Source organism: Dasypus novemcinctus, chromosome 15 (assembly GCF_030445035.2).
Source record: "Dasypus novemcinctus isolate mDasNov1 chromosome 15, mDasNov1.1.hap2, whole genome shotgun sequence".
Taxonomy (NCBI): domain Eukaryota; kingdom Metazoa; phylum Chordata; class Mammalia; order Cingulata; family Dasypodidae; genus Dasypus; species Dasypus novemcinctus.
The window spans coordinates 100,498,037-100,516,299 of NC_080687.1; the positions used below are offsets into that span (position 1 = coordinate 100,498,037).

At 47.2% G+C, this 18,263-nt stretch overlaps 1 protein-coding gene across 15 annotated transcripts in view; it reads left to right on the forward strand.

Moving 5' to 3' along the window:
- Positions 1 to 18,263, forward strand: part of NEK5 (NIMA related kinase 5) — a 98,760-nt gene that overhangs the window by 58,404 nt on the left and 22,093 nt on the right. For all 15 annotated transcript variants that reach the window (XM_058276764.1, XM_071208323.1, XM_058276761.1 and 12 more), the window contains 3 exons: positions 9,480 to 9,560; positions 9,798 to 9,866; positions 12,240 to 12,366. In XM_058276764.1, the coding sequence (XP_058132747.1) occupies positions 9,480 to 9,560; positions 9,798 to 9,866; positions 12,240 to 12,366 (277 nt within the window). The remainder of the gene's footprint in view (positions 1 to 9,479; positions 9,561 to 9,797; positions 9,867 to 12,239; positions 12,367 to 18,263) is intronic.

Consider the following 18,263-nt stretch of genomic DNA (forward strand, 5'->3'; position numbering starts at 1 on the left):
TTGTAGCAAATGTACCATCCACGCGTAAAATGTTATTAATAGGGGAGAGGGAAAAGGGGGAGTTTGTTGGGTAGACGGGAATCCCCTCTATTCTGTACATGATTTTTCTGTAAACTGAAGCTTCTTTGAAGATAAAATGAAAAAAATAAGACACTGAGGGAATATATGGAAGAAAAAAAGCTTTCTAATTTTCTTTTAGATTTATTCTTTGACTCATAAGTTTTGTGGAAGAGTGCTATTTAGATTATTCATATGTAATTTAATTCCACTGTTGTCAGAGAACATACTTTTATTTTTTAAATTTTCATTTATTTGTTGTTGTTTTTTGAGGTACCAGGGGCCAGAACTTGAACCCAGGACCTTGTGTGTGGGAAGCTGGCACTCAATGACTGAGCCCTATCAGCTCCCCTGCTTTGGTTTTTTCATTTGGTTTGCTTGTTTTGTGTTTCTGTTGCTGTTCAGGGGGCACTGGGAGCCAAACCTAGGACCTCCCATGTGGAAAGCAGGTGCTCAACCACTTGAGCCACAGCCATTTCCAGAGAGAACATACTTTTTTTTTTTAAGATTTTTAAAATTTATCCCCACCCCTCTCATTGTTTGAGGTCACTGCCTGCTCTCTGTGTTCATTTGCCATGTGCTCTCTGTGTCTGCTTGTCTTCTCTTTAGGAGGTAGCAGGAACCAAACCTGGGACCTCCCATGTGGAAGAGAGGTTCTCATTCACCTGAGCCACCTCAGCAACCTGGTTTGTTGTGTCTCTCATTGTCTTTCTTCTTTGTGTCTCTTTTGTTGCATCACCTTGTTGCGTCACCTCGTGGCACCTGCTGGCTGCGCTCGCTCACCTTCTCCAGGAGGCACCGGGAACTGAATGCAGGAACTCCCATATAGTAGGCGGAAGCCCAATGGCTTGAGCCACATCCACTTCCCAGAACATACTTTTAATGAGTAGAATATTTTAAATTTATTGAAGGCTTGTTTCAGGGCCTCAGAATTAGTCTATCTTGATAAATATTCTTGTGCAATTGTAAAGAATGTATATTCTGCTGTTGCTGGATGGAATGTTCCATAAATACCAGTTAGGCTAAGTTGGTTGATTGTATTATTCAAGGTTTTTATGTTTTTATTTTCTAGCTACTTGGTCTATCTACTGAAAGATAGATCTATCTTTTGAAATCTATTGAAAGATAGATCTATTAAAATCCCTGACTTTACCATGGATTTGTCACAGTTTCTGCTTCAAGTATTTTCAATCTTTGTTATTCAATACATAAATGTTTAGGATTGTTATATCCCTTTTATTAACCAATCCTTTTATCATTATAAAATTTCCCTTTTTTATATCTGATGATGTCCTTTGCACAGAAATCTTCTTTGACTGACAGTACAGCTATTCCACCTTTCTTTTGACTAGTGTTAACATAGTACATCTCTTCCCATCTTTTAACTTTTAACCTTTTTGGGACTTTATATTTAAAATGCATATCCATGCTCATTTGATTGAGTGCCTGCTTCCTACGTACAGGTCCTGAGTTCAATACCCAGTACCTTCTTTAAAAAAAGAAAAGTGCATATCCAGTAGGGTTTTGCTTTGTTATCTAATTTATCTCTGTCTTTTATTAGGCTGTTTAGACCATTTACATTTAATGTTGTTATTGGTATAGTCAGGGTTAAATACATCGTCTTGCTATTTGCCTTCTATTTGTACTATCAGTTCTTTGTTCTCTTTTTCCTCTATCAAGAAGAAAATGAGCTGGAGGTGAATGGGACCGGCATGGTCCTTTCTGTCTTTCCTGAGGCTGCTCTTGTCCCGGACTTGTGCTTGTTGGGGACCTTATGAATCCCCGTTTACAGGAATTCAAAGACCCTCTCTCCTTTCTATGAAATAGATACTCCCCCTCCTTGGGTGCTCTGTTATACGACTAAAGCAGGTAATTGTTTTCCCCAAAGGCTGCTTCCACTTAATTGTTTCTTACACTGCTTTAGCTGTCTGCAGGCTGCTTCTGCCTGCAGGGCAAGTCCTGGGGGGAGCCAGAGGAGTTTCCTGTTTGAGTCTCTTGAGCGGCCCCACAGTGCGCTGGAATGGACCTTTAGGCACTAGGGTCAGTCTACTCCCTCTGGGACAGGGCCAGGGACCCACAGAGGGCGCTCAAGCTGGGTTCACACCTTTCTGGGGAGAGGTAGCGAAGGGCCAGCAAAAGTGCTCTGAGCTTCTACTGTGTTTTTCCAATTCATCCCTCATCCCCAGGGACTGTCACCCTTAACTGTTTCCCAGAGTTTTGAGTTAGACGGCTCGGCCATGTTTGCTAGTTGTTCAGAGCTTCTGTGTGGGAATGGCACCCTGGTGTATCTTACGCCACCATCTGGACCAGCCGAAGCCAGACAGCATGGTGCTCAAGAACCTTTACTTTTTTTTTGAGGTACCCGGGGCCGGGAACCGAACCTGGGGCCTCCCATGTGGGAAGCCAGTGCTCAACCACTGAGCCACATCTGCTCCCCTCAGTGACCTCTGAAGGGAATTTAAACAGCAATGGAAAAGTCTCGCATACTTACCCACGTAGTTACCATTTCCCGTGCTCTGCATTCCTTCTGCAGGTCTGAATTGCTATGTTATATTTTCCTACTGCCTGAAGGACTTCCTTTTACATCTCTTCTTTCGGCATTTGGAATTTTATGCCTCAAAATACTTTCATTTTACCCTAAATTCTGAAAGATAGTCTTCCTTGCTGTAGAATTCTAGGCTGACAGGTTTTGTTTTGTTTTTCCCTTTCTATACTTTAAAGATGTTTGTTTTCTGTCTGCCGGCATTATTTTTTACAAGAAACCTGCTCTTTCCTTTCCTTGTTCCTCTGTAAGTTACTTGACATTTTTTTCTGGTTGCTTTGAAAATTTTCTCTTTATCCTTGTTTTTCAACAATTTGCTTTTTGATGTGTCTTCTTACAGTTTTCTTCATGCTTCTTGAACTTGGTGTTCATTGGATTTCTTGGCTCTGTAGATTTGTGGTTTTCATTAAATTTTTTAAAAATTTGATCATTACTTCTTCAAACATTTTTTCCTGTCACCTCTCTCTGTCTCTTCCTTCAGGACTTAATTACATGTATATTCAGTCACTTGGTCTTGTCCCACACTCACTGATACTCTGTTCTGTTTTGTTTTTTAATTCTTTTTCTCACTGTTTCATTTTGCATAGTTTCTATTGCTATGTTTTTTCATTCACTTGTCTCTTCTTCTGTTGTGCCTCATCTCCATTAATCCCACTCAGCGTATTTTTTACTGTACCCCAGGCCTCGTGTGTGGGGAGCTGGTGCTCAGCCACTCAGCCACATTGGCTCCTCAACTTGGTTTCTTCATTTGCTGCTTGTTGTTTGTTTTTTTGTTTTAGGAAGCAGTGGGACTGAACCCGGCACCTCCCATATGGGAAGCAGGCGCTCAACCACTTGAGCCACATCCGCTCTGCTCCAGTGTATTTTTAATCTTAGACAATGTGGGTTTTACCAAAATCTCAGTTTGTGTCTGTGTGATAACTTTCCTGTCTCTACATGATTTTTTTGAATATAGAGATTACAGTTATAACTATTATACTGCTAATTCTAACATCTTTGTCAGTTCTGAGTTGGTTGTGATTGATTGATTTTTCTCCTCATTTTATGGATTGTATGTTCCTGCTGGGGTAATTACCAGACATTGTGAATTTACCCTTGTTGGTCACTAGATGTTTTTGTGTTCTAATACATATTCTTGAACTCTTTCTAGAACATAGTTATTTAGAAATGTTCTGATCCTTTAAGATCTTGCTTTTGATATTGGTTAAGTGGATTACAGCCGTGTTTAATCTGACCCAATTATTCCCTGCTACTGAGGCAAGGCCTTCCTGGGTGCGCTACCCCACGAAGTAGAGGGAGTTGGGTCTGGTTTGTGGGAACAGTCGCTCTTCGCCCTGTGTGAGTGCCACGTACTCTTCTTTCTGGTCTTCCTTCTCCTCGGGCAGTTTGCTCACAGGCTTGCGCTAATCTGTTCTCCACTGACTCCTGGGGGGCGCTCAGTGGATGTGCGCGGTTACTTCTTTGTGTGCTTCCCTCCTGTTTGGGGCTCCTTCCTTTAGCCTCCACCCGCCTCGAGATCCTGGCTGTCAGCTCGGCCCTAGCAGCTCAGGAAGTCTGTGGGATCTCTGCACCGCATCCATAAACTACCTCGACACTGAGCTGGGGTCATTGTAGCACTAGTTTGTTTTCTATTACCCGGGGACTGCTCTGCTTCATTGCCTGATATTCAGAGTATTAATCATTTTTCATATATTTTATCCAGTTCTCTAGTCACTTCAGGCAGGATAGTAAATCTAGTTCCCGGAACTATCTGGGCTGGAAGTGGAAGTTTGCCTGCCCACTTCTTATCCCCCTCAGATCCTGACTTCTTACGTCTTCAGCACCTAGCAGGTTCTAGTAGATGCCATACTTCTTCAGCTCAGACACACCAACATCTTAATATTCCGGAACAAATGGCTGTGTCCTCCTCGTTCCCCAGCAGGCTCTATTTAACGTGCTAAGTCATGCTTGCTTCTCTGCTGAGTTAGTCAAGACCAGTCCTGTCTGGAGCCAGGTCCGAGGTGGGCAGACGCTGACCGCTGCGAACAGGCTCATCGGGTACGCGGAAAGGGACGCCCCCAATTCCACGAGCCCCACGTTCCCTCTGAAGCTGATTTATTCCCCTGTCTCCTCTACTAGCCACACTGTCCTTGTTCCTTTTGGTGCCCCATACTTCCAGCCTACTTTCCAGCACACCAGCAGTACCTGCCCTTGGTGTAGCTCTCCCCCGCTTACTGCTTACTCTGTATTTCCAGAGTATTTCGCTCTACTGCTTCCCAGAATAAGCAAAGATGGCAGATCAATGGCCTGAAAATGGCAATGGCACAAAAAAAAAAAAAAAGAAAGGGAGAAGGAAGGGAGGGAGGGAGGGAGACAGGGTGGAAGGAAGGACAGCACCACCTCTTTCTTCCCCACTGCTGGACCCTTCTGTCTGTGTCCTCGGGAATCTCATTCTGGCACTAGAAAACTGTTCCACATCCTGAAATTTTCCTGCTGCCCTGCCCCCCCCCACCAAATTGCCTTTGACCTTCTCCAGATCCTGCTCCTCTCCCACTCTTCCATCGCCTCAACTCCAGTGCATCTAGAAGCAGACTCTGGAAGGACACGTCTCCATCACTCCTCCCCTTCTTCCATTCTTTCTGCCTTTATATCTTCTTTTCTCTCTCTCCCTCCCTGCCTCCTTCCTTTTCTTGTCCCCTCCCTCCCTCCCTACTTGCCTCCTTCCCTCTCTCCCTCCCTTCCTTTCTTTCTTCCTCCCTCCCTCCCTTCCTCCTCCCTTTCTTTTTTTTGTGCCATTGCCATTTTGAGGCCATTGATCTGCCATCTTTGCTTATTCATTCAACAAGTATTTACTGAGTGTCAAAAATGTGCTGTTTTGTGCTTGCCTCTGGGAAAACAGCAGTGAACAAATAAAGTCTCAGTGCTGACACAGCCCAGGTCCTAATGTGGACGACAGACAAAACCCAGCGGCAAGTTTTCTTACGTGTTTGTCAGCCGAGGTTCTCCAGAGAAATAGAACCAACAAGATATATGTGTCTTCATGTTTTAAGAGACTTGTTTTAAGGAATGGGCCCACATGATTATGGGGGCTGGCAGGTTTGAAACCTGTAGGGCAGGCGGGCAGGCTAAATCTCAGAGCTGGTCTGCAGTCCCAGGGAAACCTGTGTTTTTCTTCTTAAGAGCTTCCACTGACTAGCTGAGGCCCACCCACGTTATCAAGGTCAGTCTCCTTGACTTAAAGTCAAGGGATTACAGGTGCTAATCCCATCTCCAAAATAGGCCAGTATTTGACCAAACCAGTGGAAGCCCTGCCTAGCCGAGTTGACACATAAAACTAACCTTCACAAAGCGCCAGGAAGAAAACAAGCAAGGCCCTGAGATAAGGATTAACGTGGGAAGGGCCTGTGCAAACCCTCTCTGAACATTTAAAGGAAGGCCAGAGAAGCAAGCCACCTGTACAAATTCCAGGTTTTGTACAGGGCGCAACATGCACAAAGCCTCTGACGTGGATGAGGGCTTAGAACCTTCTAGAATTAAAGGAAAACCAGCATAGTGAGGCTATAGTGACTGAAGGCTTTTCATCGTAAAAGTCGAGGTTGGAGGGAGGCCAGATTTTGAAAGGCCTTTTAGGGCTGGGATGTTCTCTAAGTATGATAAGGGGGTTCTCCAGGGAGACAGGAGGTCTGCAATGCAATTTACATTTTAAGAGGGTCACTCTTGTGGTATGGGGAGAATGTACTAGAAGGAGCAAGAAGCAGAGACTCACTGGAGTAATACTCGAGAGATGATAGAGACCTAAAGTAAAATGCCAGCAATAGCCTTGGCGAGAAGAGGTGTGTGTGTGTATAATTGACGGGTTATATGCACCGAGCGGTTGGCTGGATGTGAGGTGATGAAGCAAGGGACTCATGAATTTCTGGCTTGAAGGGAATGATGGTGCCATTTACTAGGAAGGGGCAAGATGGGGGAACAAGCTTGTGAAGTGTGGGGTGCAAACAAGAGTTCCATTTTGGGCATATTGAGAAGATCTCCCACGTTGGAGCGTTTGCCTCGCTGTGCCCTCTGCACGGAGCATACTTTCCCAGATCTGTATGTGCCTGCGTCCATGTCGTTCTGGAAATCACGCCAGGTGCCAGATAAGCTGTCCCCACGTTATCCCCACCCCCACTCATTTTCCAGCATTTTGTCCTATTTCATTTTCTTGTCAGCACCTCATGTTTGCTGAAATTATGGTGTTCATTTGTTGACTCATTTATTAGCTATCTTTTTTTTTTTTTTAAGATTTATTCCCCCTTCCCCTCCCCCCCCTGCCCTGCTGGTTTTTGCTGTCTGTGTCCATTTGCTGTGGGATCTTCCATATCTATTTCCCTTTTTGTCTTCTCTTCTCATTCTTTCTCCTCTAGGATTTACCAGGATTTGATCCTGGGGACCTCTGATGCGGAGAGGTTTCCTGTCACTTGCACCACCTCAGTTCCTGATTTTTGCTGCGCTTCACCCTGACTCTCCCCTTCCTCTCTCTTTTGTTGTGTCATCATCTTGCTGCGTGACTCACTTGTGTGGGAACTGGCTCACCATGCGGGCATTCCACTTGCTGCGCGAGCACTCGGCTCACCATGCGGGCACTGGCTCGCCGCACAGGCTTGCTTTCTCTTTTTCTTTTTCACCAGGAGGACCCAGGGATCGAACCCAGTTTCTCCCATATGCTGGGGAGGCCTTATCACTTAAGCCACCTCCACTTCCCATTTAGTACTCACTGTCTTGAGTAAAAATTTATTTTTTTTAAAGATTTATTTATTTCTCTCCCCTTTCCCTCCCTTGTCTTCTCTCTCTGTCCATTCGCTGTGTGTTCTTCTACATCCGCTTGCATTGTTCTGCGGCACTTGGAAACTGCGTCTCTTTTTTGTTGCATCATCTTGTTGTGTCAGCTCTCTGTGTATGCGGTGCCACTCTTGGGCAGGCAGCACTTTTTTTCACACTGGGCGGCTCTCCTTACGGGGCGCGCTCCTTGCACGTGGGGCTCCCCTACGTGGGGGACACCCCTGCGTGGCACGGCACTCCCTATGTGCATCAGCACTGCGCATGGGCCAGCTCCACATGGGTCAGGAGACCCTGGGTTTGAACCCTGGACCCTCCATAGGGTAGACAGACGCTCTATCAGTTGAGCTATGTCTGCTTCCCATATTTTGAGTAAAATATAAGCTCCATGGGAGCAGGGACCTCTTCGGCCATGTTTACTGCCCTAACCCAGAGATGAGGAAAGTGTGTGGTACATTGTGGAGCTCAATGAGAACCTGTGGAATGAATGCTGAAGTGAAGGTGATGGTAAGTAGGCAGTTGGACGTTTAACTCTCAGATACACTTTTAAGAGTCACTGCATGAAAATGGCATTTAAATCTGTAGGAATTAATTGGATCCCCTTGAGTTGAAGATGAGAGAAGAAGAGTGCCTAGGATTGAACCCTGAGCATTTAGAGTCACCTATGAGCTGTTCCTTTGAATTCTTCTTATCCAATATTACTACCTTCTTTCTTCTTAAAATTGCCTGTCAAATTTTAGAGCCCTCTCCTTCCTTAATGCTAGGGTGAGATGTCACTTTTCTTAGTTTCCTGATTAAGATCATAAACCTTTTAAGTCCATATTCTCTAGTCAAACTTATATATATATATATTTTTAAAGATTTATTTATTTTTATTTCTCTCCCTGCCCCCAGTTGTCTGTTCTCTGTGTCTGTTTGCTGCGTCGTCTTTGTCCGCTTCTGTTACTGTCAGCAGCACAGGAGTCTGTTTTTTTTTGTTGCGTCATCTTGTTGTGTCAGCTCTCCGTGTGGGCGGCACCATTCCTGGGCAGGCTGCACTTTCTTTTGCGCTGGGCGGCTCTCCTTATGGGGCGCACTCTTTGTGCATGGGGCTCCCCTATGCGGGAGACACCCCTGCATGGCACGGCACTCCCTGCGCGCATCAACACTGCACGTGGGCCAGCTCCACATGGGTCAAGGAGGCCCGGGGTTTGAACCACGGACCTCCCATGTGGTAGATGGATGCCCTAACCACTGGGCCAAGTCATCCACCGCAAAATTATATTCTTGAATTGGATTGGGTTGGATTGGAGACATTGGACTGGTGTAACAAGACTGGAGTGAAAGCATTGGCATATTGTAGCCATTGAAATGCTGGTATCAGGAAGCAGATGTGGTTCAAGTGATTGGGCTCCCACTTACCACATGGGAGGTCCCTGGTTCAGTTCCTTGTGCCTCCTAAAGAAGACAACGAGCTTGTGCAGTGGGCAGGCACAGCAAGGTGATGCAACAAGAGACACAAGAAGAAAAACATAATGAGAGACACAACGAAGCAGGGAGCAGAGGTTCCTAGTACCTTCTAAAGAAGAAGAGCAAGACAGCAAGCTGGCATGACGGGCAGGTACAGCAAGTTGATGCAGCAAGATGATGCAACAAGAGACGCAAAAGAAAAACATAATGAGAGACACTGCAAAGCAGAGAGTGGATTGGTTCAAGTGATTGGGCACCTCCCTCCCACATGGGAGGTCCCAGGTTCAGTTCCTGGTGCCTCCCAAGAAACAAGGAAGATGAACAGACACAGCAAGTGCAAGTGCAAGTGCAAACAATGAGGGGGTGGGGAGAAATACAATAAACCTTGAAAAAAAAAAAGGGAAAAAAAAAGAAATGCTGGTTCATATTTCAAATTATGGATACCATGACCAAGTTTTTAGTGAATTATTATAAGCTTACCTTTACAAAGGCATGTTTTTACTCTCAAATCAATCAGCTGATTCGATCCAAAAATCAAATCATGTAAACATATTGTGTTGTGAATTCAGGGGTTATAAAATATGTAATTATTTGGTCAATATCAGATGATAGAATTTTCTTTTCTCTAACTTTTCAGGATATTGAAAGAAACTTGAAACAAGTTAGGCTTCAGAACATAAAGGAAAGTGAAATTCCAGAACGGAAATATAACACTAAGGTAATAAACATTTTTGTGTTTTGCATCTGTATTAAAAAGCTGACTGGGGGTAATGCATCTTGCAATCTGGGTCACCTTCAAGATCTTTCCCCCTGTTATTTTATGGAATTACCTTATTTTGTGATGTCAGACTAATGGTTTTAAGTATCTGTAATGTCAAAGAAAATTGACGTAGAGTGTTGTAGTTTTAAGGCTTTTAATGTATTGCTAAACTAAATTTTTTTTTCTTTCTTCTAGAGAGGGATAAAATTTGAAATAAATTTAGACAAATATATTTTTGATGAAAACACCCCACATGAGGAAGAGGTATGCTATTAAGTACACATTTCCTTTACTAGGGATGAGAAATTCAGGATGCCTTAATAGCATGTTTCATGAAATTGTTTTATAGGCTTTAGGGAGAAATTTTCTCAAATATTTCTAGAGCCTTCTAGCTCTCTGGTGTTCAAATTAATCTTCCAAAGTACTTTTTTTCCTTCCACTATTTTCTTTTAGGTTATTCCCTGGATAATTCTATTTTAATTTACTTTTTTAAATAAAAGAGCTATTTTCTTTATAATACTAACTTTTTATCATAACTATATTAAAATGTAAGGTCTGATCCATAGTCAAGACCTAATATATTTACTTAAAAAAAGTGAGCAGCTGCCCTGAAACCATGCACATTTGTTTTATGCCTTAATTAGTTATGAATTCCTTTGTACAGGTCCTTGGGTAAATCTCAATTACACATTTGGGCTCTCGTTGTCACGGTGATAACCATACAAATATATAAATTCAAACCTCATTTTATTACTTGATTTCAACATTTTAAAATCCTATTTTTTTTTTTTACCAGACCTACTAACAAATATCTAATAACTGATTTGAGGGGCGTGGATATGGCTCAAGCTGTTGCATGCTGGCTTCCCACATACAGGGTCCCAGGTTCAGTCCCTGGCCCCGGGAACTCCCCCCCCACCACCACCAAAGAAAAATCTTAAAAAAATAAATTAACGGATTTGAGTGTAGACGTGGTTGGCATCTTTCTGACTTGCTGCAGGCACTGCAAGTGTCTGACCGGCACGTGTGAGGCTGTTTTGCCCACTCCTGTCCCACGTTTCTGTTGACCGATCTATCCTACCTTTCTTTTCAGCTCTAACTCCGCTTTGTCCTCCAGCTGTATAAAGCAGGAGTGTGCGGGGCTGAGGTCAGGAGAAGCCCCTGACTTAGGCTCTAGTCCTTGTAAAATACATCTGTTAAATGCTTTTTTCTTCCTCAGTAAAACAACAAACAAAAACAAATATAATTCATTTGTGTTTCCATTTCATCTTCTCTGAATTTGCCTTTAAAATGACTGAAAGTATTACTAAAAGTTAGACATGAGCCTATATATGTATATGAGTCGTCCGCATCATAGTTGATACTGAATCTTTCTCTCACATCCTTCAGTAGCATAACGCTTTTTTAAAAAAATTATTTATTTTTAAAAATTACATTAAAAAAATATGAGGTCCCATTCAACCCCACCGCCCCCACCCCCACTCCCCCCACAGCAACACTCTCTCCCATCATCGTGACACATCCATTGCGCCTGGTAAGTACATCTCTGGGCATCGCTGCACCCCATAGTCAATGGTCCACATCATAGCCCACACTCTCCCACGTTCCATCCAGTGGGCCCTGGGGGGATCTACAATGTCCCGTAATTGTCTGTGAAGCACCACCCAGGACAACTCCACGTCCCGAAAACGCCTCCACATCTCATCTCTTCCTCCCATTCCCCAAACCCAGCAGCCACCATGGCCACCCTTCCCACACCCATTCTACATTTTCTCTGTGGGCATTGAATTGGTTGTGTCCATTGCACATCTATGTCAAGTGGGGGCTTAGATTCCACATGGATACTGGATGCACTCCTCCTGCTTTCAGTCTACAACTGAAAGCATAACGCTTTTTAATGTTATCACTTCCTTCCGATGTTTACAACCATTCTGCTACGGGAGTAGCAATAGCGAGCGGGTGGTTAGGCCTTTTGGCGCCCCCAGCGGGGGTGGGTGGGGAGCAGCTCTGGGGGCAGCCTCAGGGGAGCGCCTGTGGACTGCGAAGTGGGTCTACTGCGAGTGACAGAGGAGTGGGCGAGCGTCCTGAGAAGGCTGCGCGTGCTCCGGTGGTCCTCGATGGAAGGAGAAGTGATGGTGTTAGTACTGACTGCGGAGCGCTGGGGACCACGTAGGACCTGTTAGGAGGGGCGTCTCCGAGGCCGGGCGTGCACGCGGTGACCTTGAGCCGTCTGTAGAACGGAGCTGGAGTAGAGTCAGGGCAGAGGCAGGGAGCCTGTGTGAGCTGAGGTGGCCGTGTGGTCAGTGCTTGTCACTCAGTAGTGACAGCGAGAAGAGATGAAAACATTTCTGCTTCTATCTCATTCCAACGTAGTTCCCGTCTTAAAACTCCACTGATTGGAGTGGGCGTAGCTCAGCAGTTGAGCGCCTGTTTCGCATGTACGAGGTCCTGGGTTCAATCCCTGGTTCAAACAAAGAAACTAACTAAAAGAAAATCTCTGATGATTAATTTTTGAATAAACATATTGACGACTTGCCATGCGTCCTGCTAAATGGTACAGCTGGGAATACAAAATCATTAATTCCCCTTCCCCCCCCATTGGTATTTTTGACATGAAACGCTGTGGAATTGCTGAAGGCAATGGATAGACTAAATGAAACTTTGACCTTTGAGGACGGCATGGAGTTTAAGGACCGTGGATTTGTGGAGGAGCATGAAGATTATACAGACAGAGCATTCGAGAACCTCTTTTGCCCAGAAGCAGGTATGCATTCCTTGGTAGGCGCAGATGAGAAGGGGTGGGCCCTGGCCGCTCCCCTGAGCTCCCTTGCAGCCCCCTCTGCCACTCCACCCTCACCTGCCGCTCTCAGCTCCTCCTTTCTGGAGACACTAGCTCCTCCTCTTTGACCCGCCCCCTCTCCCTTGCCCCAGTGCTTTCACTTGCTGAGCTTCCACTCCTTCCATCTTTCACATTGTCTGCTGGGAAGCTCTACAGACAAGTCGCACTAGTCTCTCAAACCTGGCACATGCAGAATTCCCACTGTCTAACTCTTCCTTCCCAACCTGCCTCTCTCCCTGCCGTCCTGGGCGTTGGCTAAAGCCATCGCCATGCTGGCAGCTCCCCCTAAGTGCTGCACGCCCCCAGGTATCAAGTGCCTCTGTTATCTTCCTCTTCTTCCTCATTCCCTCTGCCACAGGCTCTGTCGTCCCCCAGCACTGTGGCCTAGGGGAAATGCCTGGGCTTTGGAGACAAGCAGGGGTTGAATCCGCCTTGTTGTGTTCTGATTGTGTGACCATCCACAAGTGTCTTTTTTTTTTTAAGCTTTATTTTATTTATTTCTTCCCATCCCCTTGTTTTTCACGTGCTGTGTCTGTCTGTCTTCCTTGTTTCTTTAGGAGGCACTGGAAGCTGAACTCGGGACCTCTGATGTGGGAGGGAGGCGTCTAATCCCTTGAGCCACCTGCGCTTCCTGCTTTGTTGTGTCTCCTGTTTTTCCTCCCCGTGTCTCTTGGTGTGTCATCTTGCTGTCTTCTTCAGGAGATACCAGGAACCTCTGCTCCCTGCTTTGTTGTATCTCTCATTATGTTATTTATTCTTGTGTCTGCTTGCTGCCCCTGCCCGTTGTGCAAGCTCGCTGTCTTCTTTAGGAGGCACCGGGATCCGAACCAGTGACCTCCCATGTGGCAGGTGGAACCCAGTCGCCTGAGCCACATCTGCGTCCCCACAAGTGTCTTCACTGATCTGAATCTCAGGTTCCTCTTAACAGCAGGGCCTAATGGTCCCTGCCATACAGGCTTTTGTGAAGGTCAGGCACCTGGCATATGTTAGGTGCTTAATAAATGCTTTTCCTTAATTTCCATTTTCCTCTTCCTCCCTGTGTTGCCTTCTTTCACTTGCCCTCCCTTTGTCTGGGCTTATCTTGTTATGCGATTGCCCTGCTCAGGTTTTTGGTCTTGGTTTTGACAATGCCTGGAGGGTGGCGTCCGCACCACAGAGTGTCACGTTGAAGCTGCGTGGCCTGACCCCGTGGGCCCCCTCCCCATCCAGCACCCTCTCCTCCCCCTGTCGCTGGGACCCATTCCCCTGCTGTGGCTCCCACCTTCCTTCTGTAGCCGGGTGAGCATTTTCACACCCTGGCTTGGCTCATTCTGCTTTCCTTTCCCTCGACCTTATTTCCATCTGCAAAAGTCTTGCTCTCTCCAGTGCAGCACGCGCTAGGTTGGGACGTGCCCTGTGTGGTGCAGGGCGGCAGGGTGGAGGAGAACCCCCGGCTGCCCGTCCCGCCGCATGGGATCCCGAGCAAGGAAAGCACAAGACGCCCTCTGAGCCCGTGGTACGAGAGCAGGGCCGGGTGGGGCCGGCTGGAGAGGCAGGGTGCCCACCCTCGAGGGCAGCCCTTGTGCTGCCTGGGTGCTGGCCTCAGTCAGATTAGACGACGCTGGCGTTGGAGGAAGATCACGCTGGCCAGAGCAGGCTTAGGTGGGGGAGGAGCATGGGGCCACGTGGGGGTGGGCCCGGGGGCCGTTGGGGTCGAATGCCGGCAGCTGGTGGACCACTGCAGGTGGATGAGGCTGTCACCAACCAATCAGGCAACGTGGAAGGAGAAGGCCGAGGGTCGGGGCGGTGGTCTAAGCTGGGGTCGTCCTGAGGTTTAGATCTCTTATGGGATCATTAGAAGTGCTTGCAGTGTAGACGGAAGCCCTGGAGCACATCAACATGTAGCTTGGCAGTTGTTACCTCTGGTTAATTTGCTCTAAGCACAGTCTGCAGGGAAGGTAAGGAAGGGGGGCGTTGAGATCCCCCCGGCCTCTTCCTGCCTGTGTGGGTGGGCGCTGGCTTCTGCCCTCCCCCTTGGGTCGTCGAGACACTGTGGCTGGGGCCCCTGGGCCAGCTGCTGGGATGGCGTTCCCGCAGCAGGAGACCGTCTGCGTGATTCTGGGGGCCATTCGGACTGTTGTTGGGATAAACCGAGCTGTCACGCAGAAGATGCGTGGACCTGCTGGTATGAGGACAACGAGAGTTGCGAGTGGGATGAGGATTGGAATTAACGGTGAGAGCCATGGCCAACTGAGTCCGTTGTCCCCAGGAGTTTGAGGAGTGTTGGCAGATTTTGTAAGCTCGGTCACTTGTTTTTTTTTGCTGCGTCTCTACCTATTCCAGATTGGTTGACATAAAAACAATGTTCTTCTAAGAATAAGCAGAGTCCTCCTTTTCCTGTGGTTAAGAGGCCAAGGCCTCATTGATTTGGTAAGGTGACCGCTGCCAGGGTGTCCACCTGACCTTGTACTTGTATAAGGTCTTGGAGATTTCATCTCAACTTCCCTGGAGATCCTGAGATAATGTTTGGAAATAGATAAGGCATGTAGTTAGTCTTCCAATTCCAGTGCCTATTCCAGCCGTTATTTAGAGTGGATAGGAAGGGGAGTATATCAGTCAGGGTTCTCTAGGGAAACAGAATCAGTAGGAGATATCTGTCAATAGTAAGAGATTTTATAAGAGTCTCTCACATGACCGTGGGGATGCACAAGTCCAGGTTCCACAGGCAGGCTGCAAAGCAAGGGCTCTGGTGAAAGTCCAATGAAGGTTCTTGACGAATTTCTGGGAGACGGTGGTTGTCCAAACAGGAGCTGGGAAATTCTCTCTCCATGCTGGAATCACTTTCCCTTTAAGGCATTCAACTAATTGGGTTAAGCATCACTCATTGCTGATGGCATCTCCCTGATTGATGTAGTTGTAATCAGTCATCTGTGATTTACCACAGCAGTAAAGTCAATGGTGACTAAAGTCCATAAATGCCCTTGTAGTACAGTCAGCCCAGTGCTTGCTTGATCAAACAGCTGGGCACAGTTACCTGCTGGAGTTGACACAATAGCCGAACCGCCACAGGGAGTAAGATGACAGCTCGTCCTGGTCTGCTGCGTGTCTAGAGTGGGGCTGGCAGGCTCTGGTTACTTGGGGTTGTTACTTTGGGAGAGAGGAATCCTAACGTGCAGGTTCCAGCCCAGCAGGTCGGCAGCTGTGCTGCCGAGGAAGAACTCCCTGCCCGAGCAGGCAGGTGGACACCCGTGTGGAGGACAGGTGTTGGGCTTGCCGTGTTTGATGTTGAGGTTCTTTTCCCTAGTCAGCTGGCTCCTGCGAGAATGGTGCCAGTTAGCGGCTGTAGGGTTGTAGAGTGATGGCGTGAGATTGTGAAGGACGGAGTGTTTAGAAAGGTCTGTGCCATGTTCTGGGGAGATAGTGGATAATGCGGCGAGTTTATGGCATTTGGTGTGATCGTCTTTGTCAGGTCGCCTCGGATGGAATCCCTGTCCGGGCTGGACGCCCCTGACAGAAGTGAGATGTTGTCGTGTGTTCATTGGCGATGAGCTGGACAGGTCCCCAAAAACGGACTGCTGTGTACACTTCCCATTTGCCTCAGGAGAGATGCTGTAGGCCACTCTGTCTGTTAGATGGTTGTGTGGAGCGTTAGTGGGAGGGTGATGTTGCAGTGTTGGGGGCAGGGATCCAACTGGGTTGTTTCCTAGTTGTGCGAGACGGGTGATATATAGAGGGGCCTGGGTGAGAAGCGGGATGTTGGCGCTGTATAGGTCAGGGGTCCTATAACCGGAGTAGCGATTTGGGGAAATATTTGAGTTTTTTTATATAGGCTGTGTATAGTTTGGAGGCAGTAGGGCAGTTGCCTAAGAGGGTGTCAGCTTTTCTTTGAAGATATTCCCTAACCGTTGGGAGTATGTTAATATGTTGGGGTGTCAGTCCAGTTTGTCAGAGGTGTGGGGAGTGCTGTATGGGGGGGGGAGATAGTGAGAGGCAGAACCAGCAGTTTTGGCCAGAGGGGCTGGTGGTATTCAGCAGGCTGAAGGCTAGGGTTAGGGTTCCTTCCAGGTGTTGGGCGTTGTGTTAGGGTTCTCTAGGAAAACAGAATCAACAAGAGATACCTGTCGAGAGTGGGTGATTTTATGAGTCTCTCACGTGACCGTGCGGATGAACAAGTCCAGGTTCTGCAGGCAGGCTGAAAAACAGGGGCTCCGATGAAAGTCCAGTGAAGGTTCTTGACAAGTTCTGGGAGATGTTGGCTGTCCAAACACGAGCTGGGAAATTCTCTCTCAATGCTGGAATCACTTCCCCTTTTAAGGCATTCAGCTGGTTGGATAAAGCATCACTCATTGCTGATGGCAGTCTCCCTGATTGATGTAATTGTAATCGGCTATCTATGATTTACCACTGCAGTAAGTCAATGGTGACTAAAGCCCATAAATGCCCTGGTATTACAGTCAGCCCAGTGCTTGCTTGACCAAACAGCTGGGCACAGTTACCTGGCCAAGTTGACACATTAGCCAAACCACCACAGCCATTAAGGAGGTTCTGTGTTGGGGGAGCTTGCTTTAGTGGTGGGAGAAGTAGGGGTGGTGCGGCTATGTACCAGGACAAGAAGGGGAGGAGTACTTCCCAAGAAGGGAAGAACATGCTTTAATCATGGTAAAAGGAGGATTAGCAGGACAAAGGAGAAGAACTGGATTGGGGTGACGTGAGGATAGGAGGTCTCCTTGAAGGCACAGATCTTGGGTAACGCTTAGGAGCTGAGGTATGGTGAAGGACTGGTGAGGTTTGGGGTGGCAGGTTTTTAAGTAAACCCAGTCTCTGGGATCTATAGGTGGTTGGGTCTGTCCATATAAAGGTGAATAATTTTTGGGAAGAGTGGTTTAGAGGAGAGGTGAAAAAAGCATCTTTGGGGTCTAAGACTGTGAAGTGAGCTGTTTTGGGAGGGATGTGCGAAAGGAGGGAGTATGGGTTGGGGACAACTGAAATGATAGTTTGAGTGGCCTCATTGACAGTTGGGAGGTCTTGGACCAAACAGTAGGAGTTGTTTGTTTTTTTTAACTGCTAGGATTGGGGCATTAGTGGGAGAGTCAGTTGGGTGCAGCATTTTGGCAGCAAGGAGTTTGTTAATATGGGCTATAACCCTAGCAAGGCTTGAGGGGGAGGGGACATTGGGGCTTGCTAGGAAAAGGGGTATTGCTTTTGAGTGTTGCTTTAACTGGGGTGGTGTCTTGCTGTGGAGGGGCATTCGGTATCCCACACTACAGGGTTTACATGCTCTAGGAAGGTGGAGGGGAGAGCAGGGAGTGGGCTTGACCGTGGGGCCAAAGGGAGGAGGGGTGATATTTGGGAGTTAGGGACTGGAATAGTGATGGTGGAATGAAGTTCTGTAAGCAAGTCTCACCCTATTAGTGGCGTGGGGCAGGCGGGTATACCTAGGAAGCTGTGTGTAAAGAAAATGGTTTCTCAGAGGCAGGTGAAAGGTTGGGTTTGGAGGGGATTGGACACTTGGCTGTTAACCCCCACAACAGAGATCGATGGTCTACAGGTCCCCGTGTCTATTAGGAAAGAGCTCAGCTTCCCTGCCACTGCCCTTCTTACCTGGGCCTGAGCCTGGGTGATGGAGACGGTGGGGAGTCTGAACTGGGCAGCGCCAGCCTTCAGTGGCCAATCCCAGGAGTACTGGGAGGGACAGTCCCAGCTCTGGGTTTGGACTTTATCTGGGGACGAGGGCCTTCTGGCTAATGTCTTTTAACCCCGCACACTGGACACGGGCCCAGCGGAGCCTTGGGATTGGGGCACGCTTTTACCCAGTGTCCTTCTTGAGCACACATGAAGCAGGG